Raw genomic sequence first — 25,463 nt, 5'->3', positions numbered from 1 at the left:
TAAAATATTTTTGGATTCTTAAATGCAGTAAGTGAGGTGAGAGACTCAAACATCTATTCTTTTACCTTCTTCTCCCTTTCCTCTACTTTCTATTTTCTTTAAGGTTCCTATTTTTCTGCCTTCGCAAGATTGAAGAAGACATTATTCTCTTTGATATTCTACTGCTACTGTTGCTGATTGAAGCTTCAAGTACTCCATTGTTGCTGTCTGTTCACTACAATGTTTTCTTTAAGGTTCCTATTTATACCTTTGTAGATCCTCTAAATCCTTAGTCCTTTACCACGTCTTAAAACTAGCTTTCTTATTCTTAATGGCTGTTTAAACCTCATCATCCCACCACCAAGTCTCTCTAGAGAAATGACGTTTTCCTTTCGATTCGCCTAGGACATCTTTAACAACCTTCTTAATACAAGTAGCCATTTCATTCCACGTCGTAGTAGTGTCTCCCTCAAAATCTCACTTTCCTTGTTTGACCACACTTCATTAGTAAATGATTTCAAAGTATCTCCTTTTAAGCTCTACCACCTTATCCTAGGGCAAACAAGCTCACCCTTCTTACAATTCTGTGCAGTGAGGCACACATCCATGACCACTAATCTATGTTGTGTGGTTAGGCTCTCCCCTGGTATAACCTTACACCCCTTACACAACAATCTATCGGTCCTTCTAATTAGGAAGAAATCTATTTGACTACTATGATGTCCACTTTCGAAGGTAACTAAATGCTCCACTCTCTTTTCAAAGTGTTTACAATGGATAAATCAAAAGCCACAAAACAATCTAAAATTGATATGCCCTCCTCATTTCTCTCTCCAAAACCATATCCTCCACGTACACCTTCATAGCCTCTACGATCTTTCCCGACATGTCCATTTAGATCACCCCTTATAATAATCTTTTCTCCTTGACGAAAACCTTGCACTAATCCATCCATGTGTTCCCAAAATTGTAACTTACTACTTTCATCCAATCCTACTTGAGGTGCGTAAGTGCTAATTATATTTACAACCTCTTTCTCCAACACAAGCTTGATGGATATAATCCTATCTCCGAATCTTTTAACATCCACCACATCATTCTTTAAATCTTTATCCACTACTATGTCCACTCCACTTCTATTACTCTTATCCCCCGTGTACCAAAGTTTAAAGTTGTCCAACTCTTTAGCTTTTTTAACCTTCCATCTAGTCTCTTGAATACAAGCTATGTTAATCCTTCTTCTCCTCATATCATCTATCAATTCTAGACTCTTACCTGTTAAAGATCCAATGTTTCAAGACTCTTTAGTTAATACAAGATATTAAATAGATTTCAGTTACTAGATCTTAATTGGATTTCCGTTTCTATTTTGAATTGTAATTAGCTTATATTTAGTAGCTAGGAGTTATGAGTCAGTTTTTATTCTTGTTTCTATTTTGGAAGTATAATCTTAGTTTAGGAAGTTTAATTTTCTGGGATTGTAATCTGTACTCCCCATGCAATAGATGATTTCTGGAGTTGTAAATAAAAGTGAAGGTTGTATTTCAGCCTCCAACGATGAGAAAAGAAAGAGAGAGAGAGAGAGAGAGAGAGAGAGGAAGGGTGGTTATTAATCATGTGGCTGTGAGAGACAAGTACGGTGAGACGCTGTGGGTGAGAGACCCATCCCTATATCCTCTTCTTCCTCCATCGATTTCCTATTTTCTCTTTTATTGTTCTGCAAGCCAATCTACATCTGAGACACAATCAAAGCTTCATTGTTGCTGCTGGAAGCTGCTGCCTGGTCTGAGAAGATTATCCTATTGCTGCTCCATCAAACACTGACTGAAGATTTAAGAAGATACCTTGTGGCTACTGTATTTGGTGATACCTTCCTGGAACCCTTCTTCGATTCTAGTTACAGCCTAATCCTAGGGCTGGATTTGGCTGTAGGCCAAGGTACTAATTGGGTTCCTACCTAATAATTTTGAGACCCCCTCATAGCTTTTAATCCAGCCATCAGAACTGGCTGTAAATTTGAGGAGTTCATCAACTGCTAATACCTATTCACTCGATTGGGAGATGGCTCTTGTGGAGTGGTTTTTATTTGAACTTCTTCTACATTATCTAAAGTAGTAACTCTTTTTTTTTTTTTTTTTTTTTTTTTGGGGGGGGGGGGGGGGGGAGTACTTACCAGGTTGTGGTCAAGTACTCTTGCCCAAGAACGCACAAACAGCCAGATGTTCTGTGATACAGGACAATTAGTATGCCCCCAATTAATTGGCCCACAATATTTTTTGTCCAATTCAAAATTTTATTCCTATTTGGATTCAAGCAATTATTCATCCATTTTTCTTAAGGTAAGGAATTATCCAAATTATTTAAAATATAAAAAAAGGGGGAAACTAAGGGTATGTTTGGAAGCCAAGAAAAGAAAAGAAATGGAAAGAAAAACATAATAGGACAAAATCATGATGACACTAATGATGAGTTAATGTGTCTATCTCTCTCCTTATTTCAAAAAAAATTTTAAATTTTCTTTTCTTTTCGCTTCCAAACAGAGCCTAACTCCTACTCCGGATCAAACTCAAGCTCTACCATAGTTTGGGCTGAAACCATTGATTGGTTTTTAAACCAAAACTCCTCAATTTCTAAGCAAACATAACCCATAGAGCTAACAAAAACGTACCTACCAAAAACATGCCTACAGATGGACATTCATTCATTGCATCTAATCTAAATTTTCTTGTCAAATGATGTGAATGTAGTATGAATCTGTAGGTAAGAATCGTAAGATATTCTTGAACTGAAGAATGTCAATTTTTTTACATCATCAAGGGTTTCAGTTTATACTTACAACCTGTAATTCATGCAGGCATACACATGCGAACAAGAAATATCAATTTTGATTAAAGAATAGCACTCCATAATTCCTGGGAGCGCAATCCATCAAAGTGAACCCACTTCAAATTAAATTTTGGATTGAACCCTGGACCTTTTCCAGTATATGTGGTTCAGGTTATTAAAATCCCAATCACAGGTAAACCAACCAAGAAATACACAAACACAATCACTTGAAATAAAGTAACTGACAGGGAAAATCTTGTACAGAGAAGTTATGACCGTATTAAAAAGGAAGATTTGGGTACAAGGTGAGAGGAGAGTGGTGGAGAAAACCTACCTAAGTTATTGTATGCTTCTGCATATGTGGGGTTTGCAACAATAACTTTCTCAATCATGCTTGCTGCAGCATCCAATTTACCCTGCTTATGAAAAGAGAACATTAGCAACCACAAACACATATAATCAACTCAAATAAAAATAAGTTCATATATAAGTAATACACCTGGACAGTGTATACAACACCAAGGTTGTTTAGAGATTGAGAGAAGTTTGGATTGATTGACAAAGCCATCTGCAAAGTCCAGAAAAAATTCATCATCATGCTTTCCAAAAAAAGAGTTAATATGTTATGGGATCAAAAGAGGGCAGCAAAATTGCACACCCATATAATAGATGTATGATATGGGTAATGTTACAACATTATAGCTGAAACTTGCCTGATAACACTCCACAGCTTTATCAAGGTTGTCTCGGTCCTTGTAGATTACTCCTAAATTGTTGCATGCCTCTGCACAGTGGGGATTGAAGTGCAATGCAAGTTCATAGAACACAACTGCCTACATGACCAGAAGTTTATTTTAAATTATCTTCAGTGAAATATAACTGCAGGAAAATCATGCCAACTAACTATAAACATACCATAAACAAAAGCTTCCAGGCATATTAAAGAAACGAGTGAACATATTCCAACAGCAGCACTAATTTTGACTAAAGCCATACCATAAACAAAAGTTTCCAGGCATATTAAAGAAACGAGTGAACATATTCCAACAACAGCACTAATTTTGACTAAAGCCATCTCTTCTCCTTGTTCAGTCCTTTTCTCCATAACACTTACCCAAGCATCTCACTTTTTCTGTCTTTTGTTCCAAGAATACCCCTTCCCCCACCCCAATCAGCTATTCTTTCTACTTTTAGGTAGTTATTTTTGTTCCTTCTTTTCTTTTACCATCCATCGCATTTTTAAAAAGCCCAGTTTTTCAATCAATCTTTATCCTTGGGCTTGTTCACTGTGTAATTTGCATGTGAACCTTTGATGTAGACCATACATTTTCCAAGAATCTTAAAGATTTGGTTTAGCGCTAGTTTACATCCAAAGTCCACAAGCCAAGGTTAGTTTACATCCAAAATCCATAACCCAAGGAGTGGATCTACTTCAAACTCAGCAAAAGAATCAATAATACTGTTGATTCTGCAAAAGAGGAGATTATCAGTATTGACCAGACTGGAACTCTCAATGCCTGACAGCTGAAAAGTTACCAGATTGCATAACAATTTGTTTAGGGAAGTTTATCAGTTTTTATTACTATTGAATTAAAGCTAGCTTGCTGATCAGTTGTTTAGTTTATCTTTATTTGAATCAGCATGTTCCCAACTGAATTTAGAATCTTGTAATCTTATATGTACGATGGGGAGCGATCTTCAGTTACATCGGAGGGTCTACTGATCTTCTGTGAAGAACTCACCTTATCAAAATTAAGGCTTTCACCATATGCAACACCAAGATTATACATTGCATCTGCGTAGTGCCAATTGTAATACAAAGCCTTCTTGTAGTACGCCACACCTTGATTCATGTCTCCCCCCAGTTTGACCTGAATAGACAGAAACCAGTTGAAGCCAAATTCAGTACTCAGGAAAGTAAACGCTCACTCCAGAACTAAGAAGACAAAGCAGAGTTAAATCATGTCTAATTGTCTAAACCTTAAGTGTCTAGGACAGATAAACTATTGTACAAATTCATGATCGAACCATAGATATAATTCAGAGGATTCGATTGAACGAGACCTCCTTGTTTCACAGGTTTCGACACTACTCCTAGGTATTTTGCAAGAAAAAAAAATTGCAATTTTTTGCCAAATAAGTTGATTTCCTCCCACTTTTTTGCATTCTTCTACTCATTCAATCCCTCTACAACTTGGATTTGTATGATTGGAGCTTGAAGCTAATGGTTTTTCTCCCCAAACCAAATTTTTTGAGGAATTAGTACATAGGCATTGTAGCTTTGTTTCAATTGTTATATGTTACATAGAATGGTCCGATCTACGACTTCACGGAGTCGGATTATTTTTGAGGTTGTTAAATTATTTATGAATTTTCTGGTTTAACAATATGATTTTCCCATAACAAATTTTTTTAAAAAACAAAATAGGGTTAGTTTTGAGTGGTGAGTGTTAGATACTTGTATTTCCCAAACTTAATGTATTTTTTTATTGTTTTAATTGCATATTTACATTTCCAGTAACTAAATTATATGTGGTCAATGTTTATATTAGGGCTAGTGTATAGGGGCGGGATGAAACTAATTCATGGAATAGGTATAAATGGTAAAAATAAAGCACCCCAAAAAAAAATCAAAAAACCGTTTTCTGGACCTCGAGGTTTCGACCATGTTTCGATCGCAGGGTTGAAACCCGAAACTTGGATCCTTGGTACACAAACATGGACTCCTAGCTTTACTGAGTAAAAAATAAAGGATGGTGAACAACAGAAACACCTTCAATGCTTGATCCAAGAGGATTTGAAGTTTTTAATTGTCCAAGTCAATTCAGTTTATCTCAAACATACTCTTAACCCATAGAGTGGCCTTCTTTAGAGCATATTCTCAGAAATTTGATTCAAGGATTGGATGCACTGTCAGAGATCAGAGCATTAATTTGAGGACTGAGAGAAATATCCAATCAATGAGGCTGTGACCTCCTATTTATGTTTTGGTTTGGGGGGGATAGTGATGAATAATGAACAAAATGAAAAGGTAACACCCTAACAATATGCACAAACAGAACAAAAAACCTCACTATGCTTTACAAGGCCCCAAAAGGGGGGTATTTTTTTGTTATAATAGGGGCCTTCCTCTCTACTATCTATATTCACTTCTGGAGTTGTTTTCACAGCTTCCACTCCCACCTTATTTTTACATTAATAGAATATATCAGAAAAGAGATAGAGAGAGAAGACTAGTAATCTAGTGCAGTTCAACCAGTTTTCACAAGGTTGTACATAACAAAGTAGTTCCCTAATCCCTACAAGACAATGACTTGAAAAGGCCAGAAAGAATCTCCTCAGAAGAATGGCAAAGAGCATACAATACACTGGGAAATCCAGCAATTACAAACTCCAAATGAATCCAAAGTGTTGATTCATGTCGATTAAATAGAACCATGGACTCAGAATTATCATTCCCAAGTCCCAACTCCCAAGTTAACCAACAATAGCTAGAACTGCAATCAGTTTGGTTTGGTATGAAATAGGGCCAACTTAAACCAGGTCAAAAATTGAATTTCTAGGTCTAGGCATACTCTCACATAGCATGACTGGTCACCAAGGTGATGCCTTGACAACTATGCTGATTGGACTCGTCAAAATTCGAAAACTTGAAACACAAATGTTCAAGAACTTTCCACAAACCCATTGGTGAAGAGATGAAAGATTAAAAAAAATCCATTCATACAAGGCCATGGAGTGTGGACTATGGAGAGCAGCAGTGCAGCACTACCTTTGAAAAATTAAAAGCACTAACGGCCTAATGCAACAACCAAGAATGAACATAGTAATAGTGTATAACATACACCAAGCAAAATTACATCATCTAACTATAATATTACACAAAATACAAGTTTCGGAAATTATGACACCAGGATTTAAAATACTGAAAAGGTCAAAGAGGACCCACTGAAAATGGAAACCCACCTTTGTTCCCAAGTCTGTCAAGGCAATTGCAATATTATTCTTTGCAATCTCAAAGTTTGGTGACACAGCCAAACACCTGGTACAGAACAAAAGAGATCAGATATCAGTCAACATACATTGCCCATAAACCCAACAAGACAACTAACAACAAGAGTACCTCTCATAGCAAGCAATAGCTAACTCCAAATCCCCACGGTTTTTATAGATGACCCCCATGTTACAATATGCCTCAGGATACATAGGTCTCTGCTGTACAGCCTTCTCATAGCAACTAAGAGCCATATCATATTGCATCATCTCCGAATAAACAACCCCAAGGTTATAATAGGCAGGCTGCATGTTAAAAAACTCAACATAATAAAATTTAAATCTTCAAGTGAAGAGGATAATAGAATACACACACGCAGCATCAAGATAAAGAGGATGGCAGGGATCATGAGATTACAGCATAGTGGGGGTCTATTTTAAGAGCTTCAGTGTACTTTTGGATTCCCTCCTGTGTACTGCCAGTCAGTTTTAATCTGGTTCCAATATCTGTCACGACAATTGCTAGACATTCGGAAGCTAGTTTATATGATGGATCTGCTCTTAAAGCCTTCTGATATGACTGTAGAAAGAAAACTTGATAAGATGAGAGTTGCACACTGGATAAGAAAATAACTTGCAAACCACTGTGAAAGGTAATGTGCCGAAAATCATAGATCATAACTTGAAGTAAGCAGATTGGAATGTAAAGAATTACAATATCCTACATGACATTTGGTGGTGCAGCCGTACAAACAATGAATTACTAACAATGTGAGTAATCAGCATTCCATTGATCACTAGAACAAGCTTGCAGGTCTCCCTAGATAGGAGTCACCAAATCAAAGTCTTGTTTTTTAATAACAAAAAATGAAAGAAGGCATCTTTATACAAGCAGATAGGCCAAAGAGTTCTATCCAAAGTCATCAATGGGTTTTGTTGTACATCAAGCAATAAGAATGTGTATACACGCATCATCATATCTTCCCTATAAAAATTTCTTACCAGTAAGTAAACCCCAAAATCAGGGGCCAATGAAGGTTAATTATTAAAACACGAAGGATAAAGGAAAAAAAACAAAAGCATTGGCTGGTAGCCTCTAATGATCCACCTCAAAAGGGCATACCCAGTGCACGAGGCTCCCACCACTGCAGGGTCTGGGGAGGGTCATAATATGCACAGCCTTACCCCCGCTTTGCGGAGAGGCCGTTTCCCGACTTGAACCCGCGACCACTATATCGGAATGGGGCAAACTTACCATTGCGCAAAGGTCCACCCTCACTCTAATGATCCACCTCACATAAAAGAATTGTATTCCACTCCTTTACAAGAATCAATGCTAAATAGGTTTTTGGTCAAATGAATTGCAAAACCCACTATCTATATCTGATTAGAAAAGGGAGTTGGTTTAAACATTTACCCAATGGCTTCCCACCTCCACCCCCGATGCTTAAGCCACTTTCTTGGCATTTTTTTGTCATTGGTTAATGCATTACGGAATTCATTGTAACAAAATATCTGTCAGTCAAAATATTAAATGGGTGATGACACAATAAGCCCGTTGTGGAGGGCATACCTCAGCAGCCTCCATCAGGTGACCTTCATCCTTGTAAAGAATACCAGAATGAGTGAGAGCGCAAGCATTTTGTGGGTCGAGCCTAACGGCTTCTGCGAAACTCTCAAAAGCAAGACGACCCATGTTCTGCATCTGAAGGCAGATTCCCTTGCCTACGTGAGCTTCAACGTTCTCACTATCCTGGGCCAAGACGCTCTCATAGATAGCAAGAGCATCGACAAACTTATTTCTGGAGCGAAGGATGTTGGCATAAGACAGAGAATTTTTCCCTTCGAATTTCTTCTGTGCGGGAGAGATGGATAGAGGAGAACCATTCCTATCAGTAGAAGAACGTCGTCCTTTCAAGCAGCCATTATCACCAGTGGCGTCTCTCTCTCTGCCATTAGCACCATCGGTCTCCTTCCACGCCATCAACTCGAATCCTTGATCCCAGATTCCTAACCAAAGCATCAAGTGATAAAAGTTTAGACCTTCAATAGTTACATGAACCATACAACTGCAGTTCAACTTCACTGAACTGAAATAGGGGAGGGGTGGGGGGGAACTAAATTCTAAAAGCGATAGAATGATTCCGATAACGAACTACGACTTTGGAGCTACTTCTCTGTAATCGGAACTCCGGAACACAGCAAAAACCGCACTCTGTGATCACAATTCCTGCAGAAAATCTCTACTCAACGAACATCACTAACAAAGAGTAAATATTAAAAATGCCGAGTCGTGAAATGAGACAAAATAGAGAGAGGGAGATCTTCTGAGTCGAAGTGAAAACAAGAAATCAGATTCGATTGGAGACAACGAGGGGATTGGGGTAAGAAGGTGATAAAAATAAGAAAAGAGAAGATTAGGGATTAGAAACTCACATTTGAGGACGATGAGCTGAATGTAGGAGCACATGGGGCGATGCTTCTGCCAGCGCTGCAAGGAGTGGGCGTAGCAAGGATGAACAGAACTGGTACGAGGCTTTCTTTCACCAGAACCAAAGCCCTCAAAAAGGAGCGCTTTTGTGTGTGTGTGGGCAGGAGAGGGTCTGGTCGAGAGGGGGAAAGAGAGACTGTATTATTATGCTGTTACTCTTCTCTCACTCGCGAATGGAGAGAGAGATGGGAAGGGGTTTGGGCGCGAGATGTGGTACAGGAAATCTGGGCCATTGGATGATTCAAGTCTGAGTCACTCTCACGACTCACGACTCCCGCGGCCCGCCGCAGCTCCACTCCCTCTGACACCCTGAGTTTTTTTTATCTTTGATGTCTTAACGCTTACGGCTCCTGTGTCCGTTACTTACGAACGCATATATATTAGAGTCCATTCACAGAATGACTCTATTTATACACAAATTTACGTTCGTACCATTCATTCGGATCGGCGGCTACCGATTCTGGTACTGATTCCAATCTGTAAACCCTATATCTCCTCTAAAACCTCGTGGGTTTAATTTGAAAGTGACCTCCTCTGTTTGGTCCTTGTTGTATGTTGTAACCAACCAAATATGGCATATTTTTGTTCATTTTTATACTGGAGTTTCTTTATAGCAAATTCTCCTTTATAGAAAATTCAACTAAAAAAAAATAATAAGATCGAATTTTCCTCAACCAACCATCAATGGTTTTTGTTGATGTCATAGAAATAATGGAGGATATTTTAAACCTCAACAAATAAGATGAGTAATAATGATCCTAGATAAGTGCGTATTTTCTTCACTCTGGGTGAAAGAATATTTTCTTCAAGATTTTAGATATATATATAATCCACCCCCCCAGGCCCTATTTATCTTTTGGTAAAACTAGATAAAAGGGAACTATTGCATTCAGATTTATCTTTGTAATTAATTTTTTTAGGCATATTTCAATTTTCATTATCATGTTTTGAAGTTATAGTATACATCAACTTACGTTCTTTTTGGTATGATTTCTATTTGTATTTATTTGATATATTTCGTTTTTTACAAGTGTTTCGTATAATTTACGAACCTTATGTTTGTTTATTATAAATTGAAATAAACTAAAAATCACAAATAGGTTTAGAGAAATCATCCATCAATGATCTCGTGATAATAATTGGGTAAATGCAGTCATGCTAGCTTACAATGAAAAGAAATGATTGCATGCACTTGTTGTAGACAATGGGTGTCCTTTCGAGGTTCCCTCATCAACCATCTTATAAACTTTCTTTGGGTCTACTCTGTTAAATTAGATTGGGTAGATCATCCATGGGATATTGAAATGTCCCACTTGTTTAACCCTCAAAGCAATATGCCAAAATCAAGGTAGGGAAGAACTCAAATCCTCTTTCTAACCTTATAAGTTGAGGTATGCAAAGAAGTAAAATTCTTCTTCTCGTATATGAGAATGGCTACAAAGGTAAAAAAAACCTATGAAACTAACATTGAAAACCGCACAATCAACAAGAAATGGGGGAAGAAATAAGTTATGTATAATATATTAAAAAAAATAAAAATGAAAGAAAAATTAGTATTGAGAACATTGGGTCGAGAGAACCAAGAGGGTTTATGTTGATAGATCAATACAAGAGAGAGAGTAGTCTAACTTTTGGAGAAAATCCAAATTTAACCCAAATTTGTACTCATTTAATTAATTACTTTTTTGGATACAAATTTGGATATTGATTTGTCTATCTCAAAATTATATGTTTATATTATTATTTAGGGTTACAAATAGAAAGAAAAAAAAGTAACCAATACCCTTGGTTGCTCCAATGGTCAAAAATTTTGTGTGGTACCCTTGGAAACCAAGGATCAAGTATTGGTAAGTGAAAAAACTCTTCTCTCAAAAAATTAAAATATTTCTTAAAATATCATAAATGTCAACAATGTGTTATCATGTACCAATTTGGATACTAAGGTTATATTTGATATACATTATCGGGGTGAATTTTGGATCTAGAACACATTTTGAAGCAAAAAACAGAAAAAAGAATTGGGTTTCAGAATGTGTTCTAGACCCATAATCTATTCTAAAAAAATGCATACCAAATAAACACAGCGTTAAAGTATTTTCTATTGAGTTTTTTTTTTCTACATATCCAATTATTTGTGATGGGAGCCTAAAAACTACAAGATATGTACAACCAACACCTTTACAATCCTCCTCTTGATTTTTTACGATTTTCAAACTCCATCTTATTATTATTTTTTTTATAGGTTCTATTCTATTATATTCTAAGGGGGAGGGAAGGTGTGAACCAGGAAACTTTTTTTTAATGAAAGTGTGAACCAGGAGGCTTGAACCCAAGAACTCCACTATGGTTGATCATGGTAACTATGAAAAATGACTAAAATATAGGTAAGGATTAAAGAAAAACGAAACATAATGTTAAGTAGTTAAGAAAGAAAAAAAAATTTAACTATGCCTTATATTATTCTTCAGTGTCTCCACAACATCATTCTCTATTTAAAAAAAATCATCAACTATAAAACATTTTTTATACGGTTTCTATTTGGTTCATGATATTTTTTTGTTTTGAAACCAAAATCGAACCAGGAAAGGAATATACGAAATCAAGATCGGATCATTTTTTTTTCGATTCGATTAAGTTCGATCGTAAACAAGCAGTTCCAGTTCCAGTTCCGAAAATTCGATTTCGATTGCATTTTGACACCCTTAATTGGGTCCTTGTTAATGAAATTGTTTCCCATACCCATGACTGGCGTGATGTGGGAGATTCCCTACATTGGCGGTGCGGAAAACCTTATCCCTTAATTTAACTATGATTTAATGGAATATATGGCCTATGCTAGACCTCTTCACTCTACAGCTCATAGTCAATAAATGGAAAATAGTTGGCATAAAGAGCACCATGAATGGGCTATATAGTTAGACTAAGAAGGTGCAGTCCAGCAGGATGCATCATTGTTGGAATGCATTTCCTTATTCCCGACTTTTTAAGGACACGGGAGAAATTTAATTTCACGCAGAGTTAGTTTAATTGGGGAAACTTTGTAAGCCCATCATCACTTAGCCAACCAATGTAGTAAGTGAAGATAACATTTGTGGTTGATTCACTTCAATGCAAAAATGATTGGATGGGATAAACTGGCACAAAACCGACCTAAAACTGTTCTTATTCTTTTTCTTCTTCTACCTCTCTCTCTAAGTAAACAACTTAAAATTTGGCTGTGTTTGATATGAATTTTGGAATAGATTATGGATCTAGAATGCATTATGAAATGAAAAAATAGAAAAAATATGGCTTTAGAATGCATTCATTGGATCACTTTATCAAGCCCCAACCAGTAGCATTAATTCAAGCTTAAAGATCATTAAATATCTACACAACATTTATGGTGTATAGTTAACGTTTAAGAGGTAAAATTAAATCGGTATACGTCAATGTACTTAAACAATATTAATCACTCGCACCCAAAAAAAAAAACAATATTAATCACATACGTATCATAAATTTTCCTTTCAGTTTAAACAAGCAAGATATAGTACTCAAATAACAGCTGCCTAGTGTAGTTGATGAAGCTGTGTTGATCTAAGCCATGCTCACCATGAAGTATCAAGTTTGAGTCTCTAGGGCCCCTTACCCCCCCCCCCCCGTCCTTTCTATAAAGTAGGTACTGATAAAATTAAAAAAAAAATGTAGTGTTCTTATAATACCAAAAAAAAGAAGATTTTAATACCTTATTAATTAGGTTAACATAGATGAATTTCAGCATATATTTTCATACATTAAAATTCAAAGGGAGGGAGGGTTCTCTTCATGGCCCATAGAGCCTGTTCAAAAAAGCCCATTTCCATGGATATGAGCCATGATTTTCTATCATGTGGATGATTGTTTTGGCTGTCTATCCATAAGTTAGACAGGTTATTTGACTTGTTTCTTAAACTTGAATTACTTTGTGTCAATATATGTGCGCCACCTCAGTCGTTTGGCTCACCATATGTTAACGTTGAACTTTTTTTTTAAAGGTGATGAGAGGAATGAGGTTTAAATAAAATAGAGGAAGTGTTTCTTGTGGGGGAGCATGACCCCTATACGTGAGGGCCAATGAGGGTGTCTATGGAAGCATCAGGCGGACTGTCATTTCTGCCTTTCATTGGGGGTGGGAGATCATTTTACCCCTCTTTGTGTCTCGACGTGGGTTGTACACTCCCCACAGGAAACATTTCTCCATAAAATAATCTACTAAAGTTGACTAGATAAGGTTATCTAGTCAACCCAAAAATTCTGCCATGTCGCATGCTAGATGAAGCCCAAAATTTGTGGATGGATACATCCATAGATTTCCTAGTTATTGTCGAGTTCAGTACAACAGAGTTTGGCAAGTGGAAACAAGAGTTTTGAAAATGCATGGCTATGGAAGAGTGCACCACTGTGATCAAAGTACTATAGACATGCATGGACATAGAGGGGGATGCGTGCTAAGACTTGAGGGAGTATATGGTTGAATTTGAGTATTAAATTTGACAAGTGAACTATCTAGATCGTCAAGATTGTCACATCATTTTACAACATGGCAAAAATCTAAATTCGATCAAGGGAAACTTATCTTGAGAGGGTTGAATGTGGGGTTCTTCCCAATAAATAAAAAAATTAATATTTATTAGGTTGAGTGATTTGATTACATTCACCAAGATTAGTGTCCTTTTAAGATTATGAATTATTCAATTTTCCGCTTGCCAGACATTTTAGTTTGCATTATAAAGATTCCTACCCATATCAATGTAAAATTCTAATCCAAATGAGCATGTGATATATATGACTATAAAGTGTATCCAAAGTTGTAGAAAATTTAATATGAGATTCGTGACATTCATGCAATTTTTTAAACCCATGAATCTTGCTTTAAACCTAATTACATACACTAAGGTGAACTTTATAGATTCCACCAACATTGGTGTAGGTGAATATAAAAAAAAAATTTTAAAGGACAAAGTTTTCCTCCACTCATAGAAGACAACAGTTCACCCACCATCATAGGGTTCACAAACTCTTCCTAGGGTTTTAGTATGATCCAAAATTCCCTTTTGTTATCCATTCCCGTCCTCTCATGCCCCTCGGTGAATGGAAACTTGGTCCTTTTTTAAATCTCTATTTTTTCTCATTTTGACATCATTGACAATTTGTGCATTTTCAAACTTCAAAGGTGAGGAGAGAAATGATTTATAAAAAGAATGGATAAGGGGAGCATTGAAAATAGATAAGGATTTTCTCGATTATTTAAGGGGGAGAGGGTTCTCCTTATACTATTAAAGTTATACTAATTAATGACGGTGCATAAAACGGTATCATCAGTAAAGACTTACACTGGTTAGAAAGGTAACTGAGAATGAATAAAAAATGCAACAAGTTGCAAGACTTTGTTATCTTATAAATCGGTTCCAATGAATTAATAGGTAGAACAAATGAACCAATGAGGAAAGACGGGCTAATTGGCAACCCTTTTTTCTTTTTTTCTAAACTCTTTCTTGGACCCTAATTAGCTAATCTGTCACATATAGTCAGTGGTGATCCAAATTGAGCCGGGCTAGGCCCTACTTACCTTTTGGCCCAAAGCCACTCCAGACATGCTGCCAGTGTACGGTCGTCGTATAGCCCACCTCACATACACTTTTATCTTCTTTGGACCCTGATCCTCTATTGTCGAGCTGTCCGGCAGGACCCTACTACCAAGACACAACAAGGCGGGGAATGACTGCCTTACCCCTGCTAGAGCGTCTTGCCTGAGTAGGGGTAAAGCGGTCATTTACCACATTGTTGTGTCTTGAAAGTAGGGTCCTGACGGACAGCTCGCGGTGGAGGATTTCGGAGAGAATTTTGGAATAAGTTGACAATCGTTCAAATGGGAATAAAAAAGGGAATCTAGAAATATTGCACCTGCAAAAGCACAGGTAGCCCTCGTGAGATTTGACTAATAGCTACACCTTCCCTTCCTTCTCTAAGATATATAATCTTGGATCCCTCAAGAAAGTAATGGAAGTTAACCCCGTGCCTCAGCTTCCATTCTCATCAAATCACCACCAACCATTTCTAGTTCTCTTTCTCTCTCTCACACACACACATGCACAGCAAGAAAAGAATCAAATAAGGTTGTAAACTTATTGTAAGCAAAAGCTCAGGAAATGTAAGTTTTCCCCAATTTCCCCATTTCTCTATATCTTGCATTTCCTTCATCTGTTATGTTTTAGATCTCTGCTGCTTTCTGTGGCTTTTTGGAGATGTTGGGGGAGAAGGAGATCAAAATCATTGAATAATTTGCTATATTAATCATGTTCTTCTTCGGGTTTGTTTTATTTAATTTCTTGTTTCCCAACTTATAACCTAAGAGCTACAACTCTTTATTTACTGTTTTATTCAAACTCATATGAACCTCTCTTATTTATTGCATCTGGTAAAATCAATCATCACTCACTGACCTTCTCACATTTCTGCTCCTCCATACATAAATATACTCTCTGAATGGTTATACTTGACTGTAGTTTGTAAACTCTGTTTTTTAATGTTTTCTCCTTTTGGAGAAGTATTCCTATCGGGGGACATGGTAGTTCCCATGTGAGAACGGTTCTTGAACAGTGATACTGTGGCTCCATATCACATTAAAGGAAAGAGCATCTTTAGGATGCTTTCTGTTTTTATAAATTTGACCAATTTTCCCACAAGAGTTTATGATATACCTCTCTTTATAATGACATTTTATACTCCAAATCATTTCTCTGCTGAATTATTCACTGATTATTAGCTCGCAAAGGCCATTTTCAAGGGATCCAAGGTTTATGGGTAAATTTATTCATCTATTGAATTATTTGTAAATAAAAGGCGTACCCAGTGTACGAGATTTTCGCCACTATGGGGTCTAAGGAGGGTCATACTGTATGCATCCTTACCCCTGCTTTAGTGATTTAGCAGTGAGGCTGTTTCCATACTCAATTCTGTGACCACTTGGTCACAATTGAACAACCTTATCATTGCACCAAGGCCCACCCTCAACTATGAATTATTTGTAATTAAAACCCCAAAATATAATTTTTTCTAAATCTTTCAAATTAATGCAGCTTAGGTCCAAATTAATCATGATAGTTGGGAGTGATAATTGTTAGTAAATTCATAGATAATTCATGTCTACATGAAATCCCTCCTTCCCTAGTTTATAAGTTTCATCAAAATCACACCCAACCAGTTCAAAATGCTGCAAAACTATGCGTGACTTGCCATGATAGGCATGCATTAGGATTCCTACTTTACTAATTTTACAAGGTTATTGGTTGGCCAACCATGGGTGAGTTCCAAAACTCTTACTTGATTGTCGGGATAATTGTCCTAACATACCCGATACAATGTCAAACCAATAGGCACACAGGACGGAGACCCACATGGTCAGGAAAGAGAAGAAATAGGGAATCAAGAGAGGATCTGGTTCTCCTCCAATCGTGGCGGGAACTGGAGAGTCCAGCCCAACAAAAACAGAGGGGTATGGTCATTTCACAAGAGAAGCTCAGTTGGGTCCCACTTATGAAATGACCAAAAACCCCCCCCTTGTTTTGCTGGGCTGAACCCTCAAACTCCCGCCACAGCTGGAGGACAGCCAAATTGATCAAGAGAAAGTGTGAGAGAGTGTGAACTATTAGTAGTGTGTACATCATTTTCCCCTTTCTTTTTAGTGCTATAATAGTATAATCATTCTAAAAGAAAAATAAAAATCATTTGAGAAGAAAAAATATCTTTTTTATTGTTCAGTAACCACCATTTTGATGGTGTTTTTCTTGCTTTGACTCGCAGAAAATCCAAGATACATGCATTGTAGTCCAGTCCATTAATTTCCCTATGCAAGGACTGATGGAGAAGAAACCAGGGATTTACACATATGAAGCTCAATGGCCAATCTATGCACTAGCATGGTCAGTACGCAGTGATAAGAAAACACGCCTTGCCATTGGAAGCTTCATTGAGGATTACAACAACAAGGTTGAACTCGTTCAATTCAATCAAGACACTACTCATTACTCCAACGATGCTCGCCTTGTCTTCGACCACCCTTACTCACCCACAAGACTCCTTTTCTTTCCTTCCGAAAGCACATCAAACCCCGATCTCGTCGCAACATCCGGTGACTATCTAAGGCTTTGGGAGATTCACGATGACCGAATTGAGCTTAAATCCCTCCTCAACAGTAACAAAACCAGTGAGTTCAACTCACCCATTACCTCATTTGATTGGGCTGAGTTTGATTGTAGCCGAGTTGCAACTTCCAGCATAGACACCACATGTACGATATGGGATATAGAAAGGGAGATAGTGGACACTCAATTGGTGGCACACGATAAAGAGGTGTACGATATCTCTTGGGGAGCTCCTGGTGTGTTTGCTTCAGTTTCAGGGGATGGTTCAGTTAGAGTGTTTGATTTGAGGGATAAAGAGAGGTCAACAATTATATATGAAAATACCAATACTGAGAGTCCTCTGTTACGTTTAGAATGGAACAGAGCTGATCTAAGGTTCATGGCCACGGCTGGGATGGACAGTAATAAGGTGGTTGTGTTGGACATCAGGTTCCCTACTTGCCCGTTAATGGAGCTCAGAAAGCACAAGGGAAGTGTTAACTCTATCGCATGGGCACCGCACACAGGGCGACAACTTTGCTCTGTTGGAGATGATGCAAGGGCTCTATTGTGGGAACTCCCGGCCGGTGGGATTCGACCGGAGTCCGACGATGGCCACGTGGAACCTGTAATGTGGTACAGTTCAGTAGCAGAGATCAATCAGGTTACTTGGTCTTCACTTGATCCAAATTGGATTGCAATTGCATTCTTGAATAAATTACAACTGTTGAGGGTGTGAATGGAGTTACTAGCTCCAGCCTCCAAGGGAATCTCTCAATTTTCTTGAATTAGCTCTATAGTGATATAAATTGTATTTCGATTTATAGTAATGTATACACTTGGACAACCTAATTACAACTTAATTAGAAGTAGAGACGCTGAACATGTACTTACATTGCATGAATAAATGTCTAAGGAGACTACTACCTTTTTGCCAACTTAGAAAAAGGGTTTCATTGATTGTTTGCTCACACAATTTGTTCTTGAGTCAATGTCTAATATATACAGCAAAGAGATGTAAGTAGACAAGGAATTTAAGATATACAAGTAAATTGAGTTATCAAAGGAAACAAGATAAAATTCTATTGGCAACTCCTTGGTCTTCTAATGATCATTTGAAAATGGTGATTATAATTGATTCAATAGGATTTTCTAGAAGAAACAAGACAATGGGTTGCTAGAGTTCATTTTATATGTATATATTTTGTGGGCTGAGTTTGGATGGCAAGAAAGATAGTTTCAATCCCAAGGAATAGGGATGACATTGATGATAGAGCAAGAGTCCTATCACATGATCATATCACCAATGATGAGGGGATTCTTCCTCTCACATAGGTGAAGGACAACTTTCGCTTTAAGATAATTGAGAGAGATGAATGAAGATGTAAACGGTCAAATATCCATTTTTATGAAGGGTAATTGATGAAGCTCAAAGTATGATTTAATTAAAAGGGTCATTACCTGTCTAACTTTCGAAATTTTGCATTTTTGCACAAAGTGAACACCCTTAAGACTTGAATCTGAGCATGATTAAATTCAAATAGACAATAATCTCGGAGCATGATTTAATTCACATAGACAATTGCTCGCAATTTCTTTGACCTTTCCTTTCCCAAAAAAGGGGGAAAAATATGACTATAATGGATGAAATGATTTATTGATCTTCTGTTCTTGTAGGCACAATAGGAAGTTCATGGTCATGATCTCTAGAAGAATGAATGACACATGAACCTTAATGTTCCCATTACTAAACCTGAACTAAAACAAAACTCATCCTTTGATTTGCACTAAACCCTTCTATCTCTTGACCTTAAAAGTTAAAACATCCTCTTGTCCCTTACAGTCTCGTATCTTGATATTCATCCTAATGTATCAGCTAATGTAGATTATATACTCATTATGAACAAATGAACAACCTATTATACTCATATTATTTACATGGGAAAGTTATAGCGGCCATATCCAGGCAAACCTCCTTTATCAGTAAACTGCCTTGAAGTAGCCATCGTTTCCATTGCTTGTTGAAATGGAGCATTCGATGGCTCTACCCAGTTTGGAGCATTGGCTGGAGGAGGAGGAGGAACAACAGAGTAACTGTCAACTGTTGTTATGTCATGGATACTGGACCTCTTCTTCTCCTTCTTCATAGAATTTAGACGAAGATAGTATTTCTGAGCATGACTAGCCACCTGGGTGGGTGTTCTTGACACCACCGCATTCCTTGAAATACTCCTCCAGTCACCCTTACCATATTTCTTCAGTCCAATTAGAAAAAGCCTATTTACACCACACAAAAAATGCAAATCAGCAATCCTCTTCAAGTTAGCTCTTTAAATACACAAAAAAGTACAATTGCCACAAGGGTATGTTACTTTTTCAAATTTCACATGATACTTATTTAGCCACGGGGACGGATGATATGTCCATTTTGAATATTGGGTAGAGAGGATATGGTCTAGATTTGCCATGTGGACAGATGATATGTCCATTTTGAATACTGGATAGAGAGGATATGGTCTAGATTTGCCATGTGGACAGATGATATGTCCATTTTGAATACTGGATAGAGAGGATATGGTCTAGATTTGCCACGTGGACAGATGATATGTCAGCAGAGTCAGACGGTTTTATACAGGAAAAATCATGAAAATAAACAACTCAGATCTGCCTTGTGACTTCCAGAAACGTCACAAACATTAATGGGGATTATTTAATTGTGGAATGTGCTACTGTAGAATATATTATAGGGAATCTATTTGAATGGATAAATACATGGTAAGTCATGTCCAGCCAAATCTAACACAACCAGTTAAATCAAGTCCATACCCAGGCCAAGATCAACCCTAAACTGCTAAACAGCAAGGGCTTTGGAGTCCAAGTTTGAATGCAGAGCTTGAAACAGAGCCCTAAATGGTTCCAACTGATCGATTTAGCTCTTTAATGAGAGCTTCTGCATCAAGATTTCTAGCAAGATTTACTATTTATACGATAATTGATCTCCAACAACAATTCTTCTATTTTATGGAACAAACTCAAGTACTCAACTTCCGACCCTGGCGTGTTGACCTAAGACAACAATTGGCTCCCACAAAGGCCTCTTTTAGCATTCGCAAAAGAAAAAAAAATTGAGATTCCTGATGTAAAAGATGAGCTTATAGCTCAAAAAATCTCGAAGCAGGAAACGATCACCGACGAATTTAAAGAAAATAAATTATAAGGAAACAAAGAAAGAATTTATAAAAGTGAAAACAGAGCAAGAAGGGGAAGACTAAAGAGTAATCTCACCGGTGTTCTTCTTCCGTCCAAGGGATCCCTTTCTTTCTCTCCGTTTCGGAATGCTTCGACTTTGGTTGTCCAAACGAGATCTGACTCGACCGACACTCAGAAACCCAACTTGAAGTAATCGAATCATCTTTGTACTGCGGTAACTCAATCCGTCCTGAATCGATCTCCGATATATCGAAAACTAAAGCTTCGTAATGTTCTTTCACCTCCGATGGCGTCTTTCCAGAGATCTGACTTGCTATTTTATGCCACCGATCGGGAGATTCTTCGGGAAACAACACAAGAGCTTGCTCGAACAACTTATCATCGACACGAGACCAAGAACTAGAGGAAGAAAAAGTAGCAGAAGTTGAAGGAAGGTTGCTCACGTTCCATGGCTCATCTTGAGACATCTTCAATTAATCAGAGATTCCCTCTAAATTTCAGTTTGGTTTGGATTGTGATGAGTTGGTTTGCGCGTTCTTTCTTGTTCCTAAGAAGCTCTTTTGAGGCTTTAAAGGGATAAACTATAAAGAGGTCGAGGGATTTCAGTTTCTGTTTCTGTTCTTTTCTCTGAGTTGTCCCGAGACCTCTCTGATTTATTTATGTTAAGAACGTCCTAATTCAACACGTTTTTCTATTTCTGGTTCATTACACGTGGCTGGCAAAGGCGGCGGAGATTTTGCTAATTGCTATCTTCACGGGAGCAATTATCTGGTGGAATCGGTTTCCTTACTCATCCATAAACCCTACCATACAACTTCCTTCCATAATTCCTGATCAATACTGTATCATCTGTCCAGTCGTTGACTTTGATTGATAGCTGTTATGTTTGACTATACCTATTGTTTTGAGCAAATTATATGTATCACCCCTGTAGTTTGGTTTAATTACAAGTAATCCCTTTCATAAAAATAAAAATAAAAAAATTTACAAGTAATCCCGTTGTTTAGATAATTACATTTATACCCATGAAGGTTGACGGTGTTAATGAGGTGTTAGTTTTGAGATGTTAAAAGACAGTTTTACCCTTATCATATCTTCAACTAAAGGTATCTTTGGTATAGTTTTTATTTTTTATTTTTGCTTTAAAAAACATTTTTTTGTTGCGTTTAGTATCGTTTATGGAACCAGTTTTTATTTAAAAAAGATTGAAAAAAACCAAAAATAAAAAATAGATCAAAAGCTGTTTATGATTATTGGCCAAAAATCGCTTTTGATCATTTATGTAGGGACTTTAATGAGCACGCGCTCATAGGTCACAAAATCGAAGGGTAAGAATGTCATTTCCTTATTTAATTAGAAATATCGACCCTCCTCCTCCAACTTCTTCTTCCTCCTCGTCCTGCTGTGTCCCCATCCGTCACTTCCCATTTTGTTTTCCTGCAACTCCATCCGCCTCCGCATCTTCTTGTTCCTGCGACCCTCATCTTCTTATTTTTCCTGCAACTACTCTTTCACCAAAAAAAAAAAAATGAAACTACTCTCCCTCTGCAATCTTTGGCAATCTGATGATACCAATGCCTGGATGAAGAATTCGTTTTTCGCCATAGATGAAGGGAAACTCAATCCTGATGTTATTGTGTTATTTCTTTTTGGTCCTGCCATGGAGCAATTTGTGCCTGTAATGATGAAATCCAAATGGTACCTTATCCCAATTTGCAAGATCGGTCTTCCTACTTTGGGAAAGAAAAAAAAAGTCTCTGGTATGAGGTTGTCGCACACACACACACTTATTTGCTGCAACCGTGGGTTGTAAAGAAATGATCTACTTTAGGTGGACTAAATTTAGTGTTGAGATAGAGGGTTTGATCGGTCTTCGTGTTTGAGTTTGGTTCTGTTATCTGGTTTAGATTCAATCGTTCTGAGGGTTTGATAGATCTTTTTGAGCAACTCTCTGTTCGATCTGTCTGGCTTAGGATGTAGCTCTGCTTTGTAGTTTCATTCTGTGTTCTTTTGACGATAGGACTCAGAGTTGGTTTTTTTTTGGGTCTTGGATTGGAATACGGAGAGAGGAGGAGAGTTGCAGGATCCGTTGCTGTAGAAGGAACCTCATGACATAGAAGAGATAAGGAGTTGCAGTCAAACTCAACCTTCTTGATCTGTTTACAGATCTGTTACTTGATCCACCTATACCATCACCTTTCAACACCTGCACTTCAGCCGAACCAGCCCCCCTGCCACCTGTCCTTTCAACCTCCATCTCACCGTTTCAGCTAAAGAATTGCCATGGGGGTAGTTTTCCTTCACAGAAGATGAATGAGTGTCAATAAAAATGAGATCTTAGGTGGAAATGAACAGTTCTAATTCAATTTTGATTTGTAGAAACCTTTTGGATTTGGATCTTAGGGGATTCAATTGCAAATGGATGGGTGATCTAAACCCAAAATCCAAAAATGAAATAAGGAAAATCCAAAGAGATTGATACCCAACAACTCGGTTCTTAGTTTATGCTTTGGGAAGGAAGATGGGTAAAGGTGGCATCTCTCCACCCACTCACTTTAAAAAACTATTATGCATATAGGTATGCCAAACATATTTCATTGTCTACAATCTATTATGTGTAGTGATTACCAAACGATTTTTATGTTTTGACCAAAATTGGCTTTCACAAATGATTTTTGTTAAATAGATAAAAATCAAAAATAAAAAATGTACCAAAGAGAGCCTAAAATGATAAATTTTTAAACACCATTTTTACCCTTATTACATCTCCAAATCTAAAATCTCATTTTTTTTTTCTTCCTGCAACCAACATCCCACAAAATGTAATGAGATCAATTGTAGACCTGTCTTAAATTGGGGTCGAATGACCCTATAAGAAGTACCAATAAATCCCCAAAATGTCACTTGATATCAGCAATAAGATGAAAAGTAATTTCAAATTTTCATTTTGGCAGATTTTTCTGATAAAAAAAAGGAGATTTTAAATAGCAACAACAATAGGTGTTGGAGGAACACCAAATACGTGTCGAGTGGCCTCTCACAACAGAGCAAGAGTGCCTTAAAATCTAATTAGGATCTGATGGTCAAATCCAAGTTAATTTCAAGTATCAATGTAAGAAATAAATACCCAAAATAGAGTACTGTATGGCATGAAGAGAAGTCTAATTAAATGATCTTGGATGCAATGATGAAACCCAAATAAACATCGAGTGTACTATCCATGAGGGTTAACAAAAACCCTAAACATTATCTGTATCTGATGGGTAGAACTATGGTGCTGTCAACTCTTGTATTATTACCAATCAATTTATGTAGACGATCAACTCCTTGGAAATCCAAAGCAAGTACTGTTCTTCAATTATGTTTAATCTGTCATTATTAACAGAATAGGATTTTTATTGGTTAGGGTTTAGATTGGGATTGCAAGTGCTGGCGAAGAGGCAAATGGGGTGCTTGATTCCTCTTACCACAAGCTCAGTCCCATTCGAATGTCAGAGCTTCACCATTTGAGCCCTGAACTTCATCCCTTACCCCTGATGGCAGTTTGGTGGATCTTTAGGTTATAAGACACGAATTGGAGAGATTAGTGCATTTGCAAAGTCGTGGTAGTTGGTCATCGATTTCACAGCTCGAAGATCACCGGATTGGAGAGAATACTCTTCGCAGATCGTCGGAGATGAAAAGTTGATATATACAAGCTGTTGAAGAAAAAAGAGATGAGATGGAAGGTGAGGTTGGAACGATAGAAGGTTGAGGAGATGAGTTTGAGTAATGTAATGTAAGGGTAAAATGGTAAAACTACACCAATGAAGGGTAATATGGTCATTTATGAATTTTTTGCTTCAATTAACGGTTTCAACTTAACAGCCTAGGTTTATTTCTAAAAACCCCACCATAGTCTATGGGAGGTACATGTAATTGTTTAAACAACAAGAGGTTACTTGTAATTGGACCAAACTATAGGGGTGGTGCATGTAATTTGATCTATTGTTTTTTAATTTTAAAGGTTTCCATTAAGGGTGTACAGATTTTGACTGTGGACCTTAGATGTACTGTATCAAAATCCCGTGAAGTGAAATAATGGAATAATAGTTTGGAGGTCGGCAACCGGCTATTTGTGTTATTTTGATTTTTATAATTTCTATTTTCGAATGAGAAAGCGAATGGTAGAGTGGCTAGAGGTGAGTGGTGTTTCTGACCCAATAGCTTTTTTATTTCTATATATATTTATTGAGATTATATTATTATATATGATCTCTCTACTTTTTGTTTTTTTTTTCCGGGGTAAGATATATGATCTCTCTACCTGGGATCTGGAATTCTGGATAGCTCAGTGATAGTTATCAAGTTGGACTTTTTAACTGACGTGGTTCGACGGGATATGTGTCGGCCCAGCTCAGCAGCTGCGTAAAGCAGTCAAACTACGTTATGGATAAGATAGTTATGCCAGATCACCATACAACAACTCACCAACCGAAGTGGGGCTACGAGCATGAACCAAAGAGCTGGAAAGCCTCTCCAGTCTCAACTTTATTTTTTGGGTAAATTCAAAAAGTTTCACCTAAAGCAAAGGAAATGGAGAGGACTCTTGTTTTGACATGTGTGCAGACTCCAGAGACCCCATTGTATGTATAAGAAGTCTGACTGAACGGGTGTCAAAAACAAAAACAGTCAAATGTAAACGTGTCGGATCCATGGAATGAGATATCGGCAAAGGATCGGTGGCATCGATTGGATTGATTAGTATCAGCCGAGAAAGATACTAGTTCTGGGTATCAGTATCAGATCAAAGGTAAAATCATAAAAACTTGCTCTCCCAC

At 37.3% G+C, this 25,463-nt stretch overlaps 3 protein-coding genes across 5 annotated transcripts in view; 1 reads left to right on the top strand and 2 right to left on the bottom strand.

Moving 5' to 3' along the window:
* The window catches only part of LOC122661313 (probable UDP-N-acetylglucosamine--peptide N-acetylglucosaminyltransferase SPINDLY), a 35,342-nt gene extending 25,999 nt beyond the window's left edge, over positions 1-9,343 (bottom strand). The window contains exons 1-10 of one of the 2 annotated variants that reach the window (XM_043856680.1): positions 9,235-9,343; positions 8,958-9,028; positions 8,372-8,808; positions 7,217-7,378; positions 6,929-7,104; positions 6,772-6,847; positions 4,548-4,676; positions 3,519-3,638; positions 3,305-3,373; positions 3,140-3,221 (exon numbers count right to left, since the gene is read on the bottom strand). In XM_043856680.1, coding sequence (XP_043712615.1) covers positions 3,140-3,221; positions 3,305-3,373; positions 3,519-3,638; positions 4,548-4,676; positions 6,772-6,847; positions 6,929-7,104; positions 7,217-7,378; positions 8,372-8,782 — 1,225 coding nt within the window. In that variant the 5' untranslated portion in view covers positions 8,783-8,808; positions 8,958-9,028; positions 9,235-9,343. The remainder of the gene's footprint in view (positions 1-3,139; positions 3,222-3,304; positions 3,374-3,518; positions 3,639-4,547; positions 4,677-6,771; positions 6,848-6,928; positions 7,105-7,216; positions 7,379-8,371; positions 8,809-8,957; positions 9,029-9,234) is intronic. The other variant, XM_043856674.1, reaches the window with a different exon arrangement.
* A 5,744-nt stretch (positions 9,344-15,087) lies between these two features.
* LOC122649459 (WD repeat-containing protein LWD2-like) lies at positions 15,088-18,211 on the top strand. 2 transcript variants are annotated; one of them, XM_043842641.1, is made up of 3 exons: positions 15,088-15,093; positions 16,745-16,750; positions 17,114-18,211. In XM_043842641.1, exon 3 carries the CDS (start codon positions 17,159-17,161, stop codon positions 18,170-18,172), a length of 1,014 nt encoding a protein of 337 aa, XP_043698576.1. In that variant the 5' UTR covers positions 15,088-15,093; positions 16,745-16,750; positions 17,114-17,158; the 3' UTR covers positions 18,173-18,211. The 2 variants fall into 2 exon arrangements, with proteins under 2 accessions (XP_043698576.1, XP_043698569.1); XM_043842634.1 differs by lacking the exons at positions 15,088-15,093; positions 16,745-16,750 and adding an exon at positions 15,462-15,608.
* A 1,119-nt stretch (positions 18,212-19,330) lies between these two features.
* Positions 19,331-21,235, bottom strand: LOC122658919 (transcription factor SRM1-like). Its single transcript, XM_043854078.1, has 2 exons — positions 20,719-21,235; positions 19,331-19,710 (listed from the first exon to the last, which is right to left on the bottom strand). The coding sequence occupies exons 1-2, from the start codon at positions 21,108-21,110 to the stop codon at positions 19,368-19,370; spliced, it is 735 nt and encodes a 244-aa protein (XP_043710013.1). The 5' UTR covers positions 21,111-21,235; the 3' UTR covers positions 19,331-19,367.
* Positions 21,236-25,463: the final 4,228 nt, after the last annotated feature.

This window comes from Telopea speciosissima, chromosome 1 (genome assembly GCF_018873765.1).
Source record: "Telopea speciosissima isolate NSW1024214 ecotype Mountain lineage chromosome 1, Tspe_v1, whole genome shotgun sequence".
NCBI lineage: Eukaryota > Viridiplantae > Streptophyta > Magnoliopsida > Proteales > Proteaceae > Telopea > Telopea speciosissima.
The sequence above is the reverse complement of the archived record's forward strand: the minus strand, read 5'-3'. Positions and strand labels throughout refer to the sequence as shown.

Excerpts from the sequence above, each read along its gene's own strand:
- LOC122658919 (XM_043854078.1), bottom strand. The coding sequence starts at position 21,110 with ATGTCTCAAGATGAGCCATGGAACGTGAGCAACCTTCCTTCAACTTCT. Across the intron at positions 19,711-20,718 it reads TGGACGGAAGAAGAACACCG|GCTTTTTCTAATTGGACTGA; the intron begins GTGAGATTACTC and ends TGGTGTAAATAG.
- LOC122649459 (XM_043842641.1), top strand. The coding sequence starts at position 17,159 with ATGCAAGGACTGATGGAGAAGAAACCAGGGATTTACACATATGAAGCT.